Consider the following 10,941-nt stretch of genomic DNA (forward strand, 5'->3'; position numbering starts at 1 on the left):
GAAATAGTAACTATTTAAGAAGGAGCACGAAACGTGCTAAAATCATCGGGTGGGGAGACATGGGGGGGTAAACGTCCAAATACCGATGAAGATTAACTTCTCCGAAACGGATGAAACCGTAATTCGTAAATTGTGTTCTTGAAATAGTTTGAAATAACCTAAGAAATAGTAACTATTTAAGAAGGAGCACGAAACGTAAGAATATATCTTGTGGTTCTTGTTAAAATATATTAATCAAAGTTAATTAGCGTATTGAAGCGAAATTTGTCCCTTGTCACAACTCATTCGTGAGTTTTTAGCAAAAAATTAAAAAACAGTAATTCCTCAGCTACCTAATTTACTCTCTTAAATTTTTTGTTTACAAAGTTAAAATTAACGTTTAACATTTTTGTTTTTAATTAGTTTTATTAAACAATCTGTAAATATATTATTTTTACAATAAGTATAAGTGCTGTATAGGTTAGTACAGTTTAACATTTAATTAAAGGAAATCCTAGATTTTTCATTACAAATCGCGTCTGCACGTGAAGTAGATATCTGTTTAAGACTCTAATTTAAAGATACTAAACTTTTTTTAAAATTATTTTATAATTTTATAACCGGCATGGCGACAAGCAGTAAGTGTATAATGTATAGTGAGTGTTGCTACAAAATCCCTGTCACGAACTGCCATTATAAATTCAATAATCTGATGGGCGACCGTCAACCACCTGGACTCAAGAATTTATCCAAATATATGCGGGCGTTCTTTTCACGAAAATCATTAAAACCCTACATACAGTACATAGGTATACGCAGTAGTAGTAGTAATAGTAATAGTACATGGCACGCACGAATACCTACATACTATACGCAGTTCATATAGTTTCGATACTTTCTGGAACGTGTCGTTTCCCCTAGTTAAATCCTTACGGCTTACACCGGATACGAGAAGAATAATTAATATGAATACGCTATTTCCCATATGCGTATTATATTTTCATGACGGTCGTTTAAACCATCACAATAACGAATGACGATTGTGTATACTTAACGATTAGCACTCGGAATTCTCAGGATATCCACATTTACCTACATATGTAAATACATTTGTGCGGGATACGTCTTTTATGTGCGATTAACGACGTGCAATTATGGGTTTTTGCGCTGACAACAATAAATACCGAAGCGGACGCACTTACGGATTTCTCGAATGAAAATGAGCTCCTTACTGCGCGCACCGCAGGTAGACGGTTCTGCGGGTCACGGATGGGGTGGGATGAAGCTATTAATTTCGTATTAGCGAGGAACCTTTGGGCAGTCGGGTTAATTATATTGTTCACGAACATCGATCAACGACTCGAACCCATGACACCTGAAAAGTCGCGGGGACGCGCACTCGAACATTTCCGGCCCGATGCGACGAACGTCCCTGTTTAACACACTCCAGTATTCAGCCGACCAAGAGAAGTCTCACTGAGGTCGTTCATATCCCTCTTCAGAGCTTTCTTCATCTTAAGATATTTTCCTCAGTCGTCCCAGCTGTACCATTATTATCTCCGCATCTCTCTCTGACAGACGGCTTCAGATTGTGTAAACGACACTTTTAGTACTCATTTTCTTCGATCGTCATCCGCCGTCATCATGAACTCATCGAAGAACTCGTCCAGTCACGGCATGGACTACTACATGAAGCGGCAGAAGAACAACGAAGCGGCACAAAAGAGCAGACTCAGAAAAAAGGAACATGAAATAGAGATCGCCAAGAAGAAGCAAAAGCTCGAGATGACTTATGTAAAACTTCAAAAGCAAATTAATCACATACAATCGGTCAGGGCTTAGAACTAGATATGAAGGTAATAATAAAATTATATATTTATCCGATTTATCATACATGTATACAATAATTATTTAAACATAAATACGACGGCCGATGAATGTATGAGTACTTTTTTGTACCTAATTGGTTTATAATTTCGTGTTTCAATTGACGATGTTTATTTTTGAAATGTTATATCGCAGTTATTTCTCGAACATAAAGCCATACGGTTTCTCCAATCCATTTGATTATTTTTGAATTTGAAGTATACAATCATTACGAGTACTGGTAGTATAATTTAATAAATAGTAAAAAAGTTTTATTTTATACTTATGGTTCTAAATAAGTACCCTTATTATAAATTCTGGAGGGATGTATTGATTTTTACCATATAGATGTTTTATTTTTACCTAGGTGCCATGGTTATAGATTTATCTTCTACACTATTTCGACCAGAAGGATTTAATCATCAATTTCTAATTTCTTTTTTAGTGTCATGAAATTTTGGAGAAAAAAAAAACTGCAACATTTACTAGATACCAGAATCTTTTTTTTGGACAATAATCATGTAAAAACATAAAATTTTCGCTAAATGCTGATACCACAGTTCTCTAGAAAATGTATAGCTTTCAAAAAATTTCAAATATTTTTGTGCTATTAAAAGATATTTGAAATTTTTATATTTTCTAAGTTTTTTTTCCTAAAATATTTATATATACATTTTCGTTAACTGTATTAATTAAAATAATTTATAAATATTATGTATTTACTAAGTTTCTCATTCAATAATTTTATCAACATTTAAAATTCAAACGTTCATAACAAACAGTAAGAAAATTATTTTTTTATTTGTGTAATAAATTATAAAAATTCACATTTTTTTTTTTTTTTATTATGAGTTTTTAAATTTTAAATATTGGCAAAATTCGATAAATATCATGGAAATCAGCAACTACATTTTTGTAGTTAAACATCCATATCAATTGATTTTCAACAATACAATATTATTTGTCGTTGGCAATAGATTAAATGAATATTTATATTTACTGATTATTTTGTTTTCAGATGGAATTGTCAAAAAAATACCGTTTATTGACTGATTGTGAAAAAAAGAAAAAAAAAGACAAAATATTTTTGCTGTTGACAATCGATTTAAGGTATAAATATTGGTACATACAACTGACACCGGTTTTCATACAAATTTCATATAAATATTCTTTATAAATTATTCCATAGGTATGTTAGTCAGTAAGTCATTAATTTAAATAACACATTTCTATGTATTTTTCTTCTAATTATTTGGTATTTAAAAAAAATATATTATTCTTTATGTTTAAGTTCATACTTACATTAGGTAGATACTATAATATCATAACTTTGTATCATACTTATATATTATTAAATAAAATTATAACTATATTTTATTATTATTATTTTTTTTTTTGTGTACTAACAATATATATTATGTAAAAAAATATATATTATTTGGTAAACCAGTTATAATAAGAAAAAACAAAAATAAGATACTTACCATTTTATGTATACACAGAATAGTTATTTTAAATTGTATTTGGAAATTATAGTTAATATTTGATTTATTTTTCAATAAACTAAGAACATTGAATTATAGGTGCCAAAAATATGTTATTATTAAAAATTCAAATCAACACAATTATATTCTCATTATTAATGAAAAATAATAAATAGCTACAAATTAATCTAGTTTATATTAACAATTTGTAGTTATTTCACTTAATCATGATTATTTAACTATTTATAATATATAATTGCGATATTTGTGCCCTGCACCTAAAATTTTTTAATAAGTAAAATTAAATATATTTTCAAAGACGATGACATATAATATTTGTATTCAATAAGTTATTATACTTGTTGATTAAGTATTAATAATTAAGTTAATAATATGTTTTGTAAGTGAATAGTTATTATTTGAAAGATTTTCTACGATATCAAAATGATCAACTTCAGTTATTCGTTCTTCCAATATATCAATACCAATTTTATGCAGCAACTAAAAATAATTAAATCATATACTAAGTATGTAATGTATTAAATTGGATAGTATTTCTAAATAAATCGAAAATAAAAATAGTTGTAGTTATGAAATGTATAAATAGAAAAATTATTTTTACAAACTTTAGCAAATTGTGATGACTGATTATGAAAAGCTGGTGAATCGTGTTCTGCATATACCACAAATACTTTTATGCTGTTTGTTTTAAGTGAAAAATCGAATTTATTCAAAATATTCAGTGGACTTAATTCTAAGCAATCATTTCTAAAAGAAAATGTATATTTTTAAGTAAAGTCAACTAAATTATTATTTTAATATAAGTTAAAAATATATTTTTGTAATGTATATATTACTTGTTTAACTTAAGGGGAATATTTATAGTAGTTTCCAATAATGGACTTAGATCAAAGATCCCACTAATAAGTATAAATCCTTTAATACTGAAATGTTCATGTACTGCAGGATGTATCATTGATGCAGCTAAGTGAGCACCTGCTGAATGGCCTCCCAACCAAATATTTCTAATTTCAAAAATAAAATAAAAATCAGTTATGTCTCCAGACCTTAGGTTTGTGACGCTTACTTGTACTTTAAACATATCTTTATATACGATAAAAGTTGATGAATTTCTTCAACAATATTTCTTAGAGTAACTAAAATAGGAAAAAAGATAAACAATAGTCAGCTAAATGAAAGCAGTTGAAAAAATAATTAAAACATAAATGTTGACAATTACACCTATCGAATATATATATAAATAAGGGTTACAAAATCAGTTTTTGGATACACAGATAAACACTTCTGTCTTACATTTTAGAATAGTGAAGTAAAGAGAAAATGATCCAATTGGACAATATATTGCCAGATTACAACAAGTCTATGAAGTAAAATTTTTCATTCAAGTAGTAATCAGATAATTTCAAGCAGTATGTTATGAATAAAGTCCAAAAATTTAAAGACAACTAATATATATATATATATATATATATATATAATTGTACTTAATGAATATATAAAAAACTTTATACCTAATGGAGCAAGGTCGTAGCCAGGTATAATAACTCTAATTCCAGCATTGACTAATGGTTCTGTACAGTATGCAGAAATATCTTTATTCAACTCTTGCCAATAACCTCCATGTATATAAACAAAAGTATGTTCAGAAGTTGGACTGTTTTCATAAATATCCATCAGTTGTCGATCACCAGGTCCATACCTAATATTTAAACTTTTACAATATCTGGATTCCTTCATTTTTTCACTTACTAAAAACATTTATATTGAGGGATAAAAATATTTATTAACAGGTATATGACATACTAAAATCATTCATGATGAATCTTACTTACTCGACTGAACAATTTCGATATGTTTGTTAACCACTAAATTTGGTTTCATCCGTTTACACCAATGACTAGGTGTGTATAGGAATTCATTGTCATTCTAATAATGAAATAAATAGTATGAAATAAAATACCGATGGCTAGATGTACAATTAATCAATAAATTAAAATCATCATACTTTTTCATCCATTTTTCTACACGTACACAATAATAACTTTTAAGTAAATCACAATTTCAACAATGAAAACAAAATAAATTGTTTAAACACATTACTAGTAAGGCACAACAATTATGTAATACAAAATATGAGATACAAATGTATATAAACTTGTTTTGACGACAGGTAAGAAGTTAAAATATTAAGTTTCAGTAATTTGATACTTATACCTTCAATCAAAAAAATAAAAATTGAATTTATCAATAATTAATTACATAATTACCCAATGATTTTATTATATTTAAACAAATGTATATTTTTATAAAAAAAAAAAAAAAAAAAAACAACTAAAAATTTTTACATTTGAAGTAGTCAATAATATTACGTAACTAGTTATGTATTTTACAAAAATATATACAATTTATTAAATTTAAACATATTATATAATATAATATTAATAATAATCAATTACAAACGCAAGTAATAACTTGTAATGGTTGAAACAAAATTCTTAATTATATCACAGTTGTAGTTATAATCTTCAACAAAGTATAATAATTAAAAATACCAATAATTCATCATCAATAACATAAATATTGATTTAACTACATTTTCGAAAATAATTAAATATAACTAGTTCTCAAGAAAAATTACCAGTCTCATTTTATATTTTTTATCATTAAATTTTAAAATGTATGTTAATAACTAATGCTTCTACTTGGATATATTACATTTTATACTAGTTAATAAGTGTCATATGTAATTTAACTATAAAAACAATATATTTAAACAATAAATAACTATTTTAAAGTTATGATTTTACATGTTTTCTTCATCTAAAAATTTATTGAGATAGAATCTTAAACCTTCAATGCTTTCATCTCGACATGACTTTCCATTTTTTTCAGCTGATAACAAATATTCTTTAGCCAATACCACCGATACTCCAATTGATGTTGATAATTCTTGGGCACTTAAAGATCCATTAATTTTTAATTCTTCAACTATTTTTTTTAATACAATAGACTCATCATATAAAGAAGATTGTAACGCTAGTACTCCACTATCAAATTTTTTTAGTTTCACAGGCAATGATTTATCACTATTCATCATGTAACATGCATTCATTAAATCTTCGGGCGATAATAGATCTAATCCTCTAGCTCTGTTAACTCGACAATATACTTCTGCAAGGGCCATTGTACCACCAACTTCTTCTAATGAAACTTTAATAATTTTAATTATTTCTTTACAAAGAGTGGTATAATATGCATTTGAATCAGTGAATGCAGATCTGGTTACTGGGTCATCAACACCTAAACCCAATAGGTAAGATTTGAAACGTACAGTTTCATCATCACTTATAGCACCTTGTTTTTCTTTAATTTTTTCAGAAATATTTTTACTTAACATCACCATGTCTTTAGCAGTGATCATTAGTCTATCCAAATCTTTGAAAGCATCTGTAATACTAATGTCGGATGCCTTTTGCTTTTCATAAATATTTTTTTCAATCCCTCCAATCCCAGTTCTAATTTGGTGAGGGATTTTAGTTGCAGCCCATCTTTTTTCTGCCACAGTTTTTTGAAATACATCCAAAAATCCATCAGGAATCTTATCCTTGAAATCAAGTTTGATGTACTCACCTTTAGCACATGCAACAGGACCAGGATTTTTATTGTCCGAAGGTAATAAATGAACAATAATAGTTTTGGTTTTAGATCCAAACAAAGATTCGGTGACTACAGACTCCATGTATACTATGTATCGGAGTTGCAAAGATATCCATGCCTCTCCAGACGTCCAAAAGAGACGAGTGACTGTTAAGATAATATTACCACGATGAAATGAAGTTTTGTAATCTCCATCATACAATGTAACATTGCTGTGACGACATAGTACTGTATCAGAAGGGTCTGGTTTAACATACTCAAACCGGTCCATTTCAAATCAAAATTATAATGGTACTTAAATAGTATTAGACTAATATCAACCGTTTATATTTTAAGATTCAAAATGTTTTAAAATAATTAAATAATACAAATTTATATGTTGTTATCGTTAAAATTAAACAAAAAAGCAATTATGATTAATATTGACACTTTAGAAACGTACTTCACGTGAGTTCCCCCGATTGGGAGAATCAAATTTTGAAAAATAAATAATAAATAACACAATGCTTATCAGTTACACTGACTATCGACGACATCAGCTGTTGAAATTGAAACGATAACATTTTATTATATATTTATCAAATTTTTACGGCTAATGCCTTTATCAGTAGAATGTATGTTGTACATTTGTGATAACGTTATGCCATGCCGTTCTAAGAGCATTTAGTCTTTGTACAGCAGAAAAGTTTCAAAAATTACTATTTTAATTGAACGTCTGTTTGTGTGTCCATTAAAATCATATTAAAAGTATTGACATGGATGAATGCTTGTGTAACACATACATTATTTAGATTTATTAATAATATTAGTGTTATTATTAACCGTGTTGCTCTGCATTTTGTAAAATAACTGTTCTATTAGTCGAAAATGATTATCACAACTTTATGCACTCGGCAGATCAGTGTTCGAAGATTGATTGACTGTCGACATTTGAGCTACTATAATACGAATAGACCGATTCTAAGCTCGTCGTTATTTTGTAACAAAAATAACACATCAGAAGGGTTGCATATACCCAACAGAAGTGTATCCTCAGTCACTACCATTACGCTTCCTTCATGGTTTGTGACGTTATCCAACAGTACGCCAGTGGCGTATGCACAACAGTTTATAATTTCATTTCATGAAATGACGGGTACTTCTTGGTGGGCAACAATAATGCTTAGTGCCATAACTCTGAGATTAGTTGTGACCCTACCTCTAACAATATACCAAGTAGGTACTATTATTGTTACGTTTTTATATTTTAAAAAGTTAAAATTATAATTTAAAATATTAATTAGTTGAACAATTTTTTTTTTTAAATATTTATACTGAGATCTATAATTTTATTTTATTTCTATGTATACAGTTAAAGTGACATAAATTGATACTGCTGTTTCATAATTTAATGATAGTTCCAATCTAGGTGGTCCCCTTGGACTTGTTTTATATATATATATATATATATATATATATTTAATATTTTTGATCTGTGTGCATGATTTTTATCGCATGAATAATATAATTTAGGTAGTCATAAAGTCATAGTATTTTTAATTAGTTGTGTTTATAAGTTGTTTGTGGGTTTTATATTATTAACTAAATATAATTGTGATTAAATTACAAATAAATAATTAAATGTAAACATTAATCTATGTATAACCTAATATTTTATTTTTTTTTATTTAGCATTATATTAATTCAAAATTAGAAAATCTTTCTATTGAATTTGAACCAACAGTAAAAGAAATACAAAAAGAAGTAGCTAAGGCCATAAAACTACATAAATGGCCTGAAGGGAAAGCTAAAAGAGTTTATACTAAAGCTGCAAGTATAATAAAAACTATTATTTATAATATAATAATTTCTTGGTATTATTGTTCATTTTTGCCAGTTTTTTATTTAATGAATCATATAATTTTAAGATTTTAATGTACTATTGTCTTTCTACTTAGTATTAAACATGTATCCATGTATTATACTACTTAACATTTAACATCAATATTATATTTTGATATTTAAAGAATACTTTTCAGTTGTAATTTTAAAACGGTACCAATTATTATGATGTTTTAATGTATCAAAATAAACAAATAAATAAATAATATTTTGCATCTAATCAATCAACTTTATTAATTTTTTTTTCATACTTTGACATTTTACAACTATTGATTTTTGATGATAACTTCAATTTTTTTTAATTTAGATAAAAAAGTATTGGAATGAATTAATAGTAAAAGAAAACTGTCATCCTGCTAAAGCGACCATAGTAGTTTGGATACAATTACCAATGTGGGTTTGTATGTCAATAGCTATTCGTAACATTACATTAATGTTACCTCCAAGTGAAGAAGGTAACATTAATAATATAAAAATACCAATAGGTTTTATTTTATATTATGTTTGTAAAAGCTGTTACTAGGTTTCATGAACTTACTGAAGGTGGAGTCTTTTGGTTTTCAAATTTAACTGCTGTTGACCCAACTTATTGTTTACCGATCATTCTATGCCTATCAAATCTTTTAATTATTGAGGTATTATAATTTAAATAATTACTTAGTTATGTTGATGAAAAATAATAAATTATTGAGTCAAACATTTTACTTATTTAAAGATACAATCTCAATCACGAAATAAGAGTCCTACACGTAATCAAAAAATCCTTACAAATATAGTCAGAGGTTTTTCCATTGTCATGATGCCACTCTCATGTTTCCTGCCATCGGTAATTATTCATTATTTTTGAATTTACAACATTTAAAATTTTCTTTAACTTAAATAAAATGTTTTATTTTTTAGGGGGTATGTTTATATTGGACTGCTTCTAGTATTTATGGTTTATCTCAAAATTTATTTTTATTATCTCCTCAAGTACGTAAATTTATTGGAATACCAAAAACACCTTACAATCATGAACATCCATATAAATTTTTAATTGATAAAACTAAATCTAGATTAAGAATATCTTGAATGTTACAATTTATTTATTTTTTATAATAAATAATTATTTATTTGTAATAATCAGTATATTTTTTTAATAATTAAAAGTAGGTTGTGTAATCATTTATTGGATAAGGAAATATTTTTTGTATAATATATGTATAGTACTATCTTAGTGTTGCTTATAAAAGCTATGACTTAACCTTTGATGATAAATATTGAACAATTTTAATGTGTATAGTCTAATCTGTACATCAACATGAAGAGTGACAGTACTCTAGTATTTTTATTTCTCATGCACCATGAAATATTATGTGTAAGTATTTTAAATGTAAATTAATTGTTTTAAGTTTATAAATAAATGTTTGATGTTTTGTATTAGATTGGTCATTACCCAGGTACATTAATCAATGCATCGTTTTCTAAAAAACACTTAAAGTCGGCTGAATTTTATAAAAACATTTATACTGGGGTCAAAAATGAAGAAATTAATAAACCTGAATATATTACTTCTATGAATTATATGAGAAAGTCTAATAAACAGCGTGAAAACAAGGTAATCAAAATAATTATTTTGTTAGTATAACAATGCTATTTAATTTTGTAATTTAATTTTAGAGTAATGCAGCTTTGTTGTGGGATAAAAAAAATTGCCTTCCAAAATCAACAGCTCTTTTTCCTGTTCCATCAGATTGTAGAAAGTATATAAGATGTAATAAAGGTCAAGGTTCTGTCAACTCATGTGCAGAAGGCACTTTGTTCAATCCTAATAGTTTAAAATGTGATTCTCCTGATAAAGTACAATGTTTAAATAGAAATTCATCAGTATTTGAATCATTGTTCCCAAACAAAAGTTCTAGTCCGAATTTTGATTTAAATACTCAATTTACAAACCGGTATCAATTTCAATCTACAGATAAATATCAACCTCAATCTTCTAAGCCCTTACCTGGAACACAATTCATTGTTGACTTACAAAAACCAAAAGTGATCAATTTTACAGATTATTCTG

The 10,941-nt window shown here is 27.0% G+C and overlaps 4 protein-coding genes across 4 annotated transcripts in view; 2 read left to right on the top strand and 2 right to left on the bottom strand.

Moving 5' to 3' along the window:
- Window positions 1–3,707: 3,707 nt before the first annotated feature.
- Window positions 3,708–5,451, bottom strand: LOC112687487 (kynurenine formamidase; the record flags this gene model as incomplete). The annotated part of the gene is made up of 7 exons (XM_025560215.1): window positions 5,356–5,451; window positions 5,183–5,276; window positions 4,862–5,098; window positions 4,417–4,486; window positions 4,187–4,354; window positions 3,956–4,097; window positions 3,708–3,830 (listed from the first exon to the last, which is right to left on the bottom strand). Coding segments are annotated over exons 1-7 (846 nt in total), but the record flags the coding sequence as incomplete, so codon positions are not given.
- Window positions 5,452–6,068: 617 nt separating this feature from the next.
- Window positions 6,069–7,504, bottom strand: LOC112687423 (vacuolar protein-sorting-associated protein 36). Its single transcript, XM_025560120.1, has one exon. The coding sequence runs from the start codon at window positions 7,276–7,278 to the stop codon at window positions 6,154–6,156; it is 1,125 nt and encodes a 374-aa protein (XP_025415905.1). The 5' UTR covers window positions 7,279–7,504; the 3' UTR covers window positions 6,069–6,153.
- A 370-nt stretch (window positions 7,505–7,874) lies between these two features.
- On the top strand, window positions 7,875–9,974 carry LOC112687424 (cytochrome c oxidase assembly protein COX18, mitochondrial). Its single transcript, XM_025560121.1, has 6 exons — window positions 7,875–8,222; window positions 8,679–8,816; window positions 9,196–9,343; window positions 9,402–9,523; window positions 9,604–9,714; window positions 9,789–9,974. The coding sequence occupies exons 1-6, from the start codon at window positions 7,875–7,877 to the stop codon at window positions 9,957–9,959; spliced, it is 1,038 nt and encodes a 345-aa protein (XP_025415906.1). The 3' UTR covers window positions 9,960–9,974.
- An 81-nt stretch (window positions 9,975–10,055) lies between these two features.
- Window positions 10,056–10,941, top strand: part of LOC112687425 — a 2,361-nt gene continuing 1,475 nt past the window's right edge. The window contains exons 1-3 of the mRNA XM_025560122.1: window positions 10,056–10,245; window positions 10,312–10,485; window positions 10,548–10,932. Coding sequence (XP_025415907.1) covers window positions 10,189–10,245; window positions 10,312–10,485; window positions 10,548–10,932 — 616 coding nt within the window. The 5' untranslated portion in view covers window positions 10,056–10,188. The remainder of the gene's footprint in view (window positions 10,246–10,311; window positions 10,486–10,547; window positions 10,933–10,941) is intronic.

Source organism: Sipha flava, unplaced genomic scaffold (genome assembly GCF_003268045.1).
Source record: "Sipha flava isolate LNK unplaced genomic scaffold, YSA_version1 34_pilon_pilon, whole genome shotgun sequence".
Taxonomy (NCBI): domain Eukaryota; kingdom Metazoa; phylum Arthropoda; class Insecta; order Hemiptera; family Aphididae; genus Sipha; species Sipha flava.

Bases quoted from the DNA above. Each gene is read 5' to 3' on its own strand.
- LOC112687423 (XM_025560120.1), bottom strand. From the start codon at position 7,278: ATGGACCGGTTTGAGTATGTTAAACCAGACCCTTCTGATACAGTACTA.
- LOC112687424 (XM_025560121.1), top strand. From the start codon at position 7,875: ATGATTATCACAACTTTATGCACTCGGCAGATCAGTGTTCGAAGATTG. The intron at 8,817-9,195 runs GCAAGTATAATA...TTTTTAATTTAG, and splicing joins AAAGAGTTTATACTAAAGCT to ATAAAAAAGTATTGGAATGA. The intron at 9,344-9,401 runs GTAACATTAATA...TGTTTGTAAAAG, and splicing joins GTTACCTCCAAGTGAAGAAG to CTGTTACTAGGTTTCATGAA.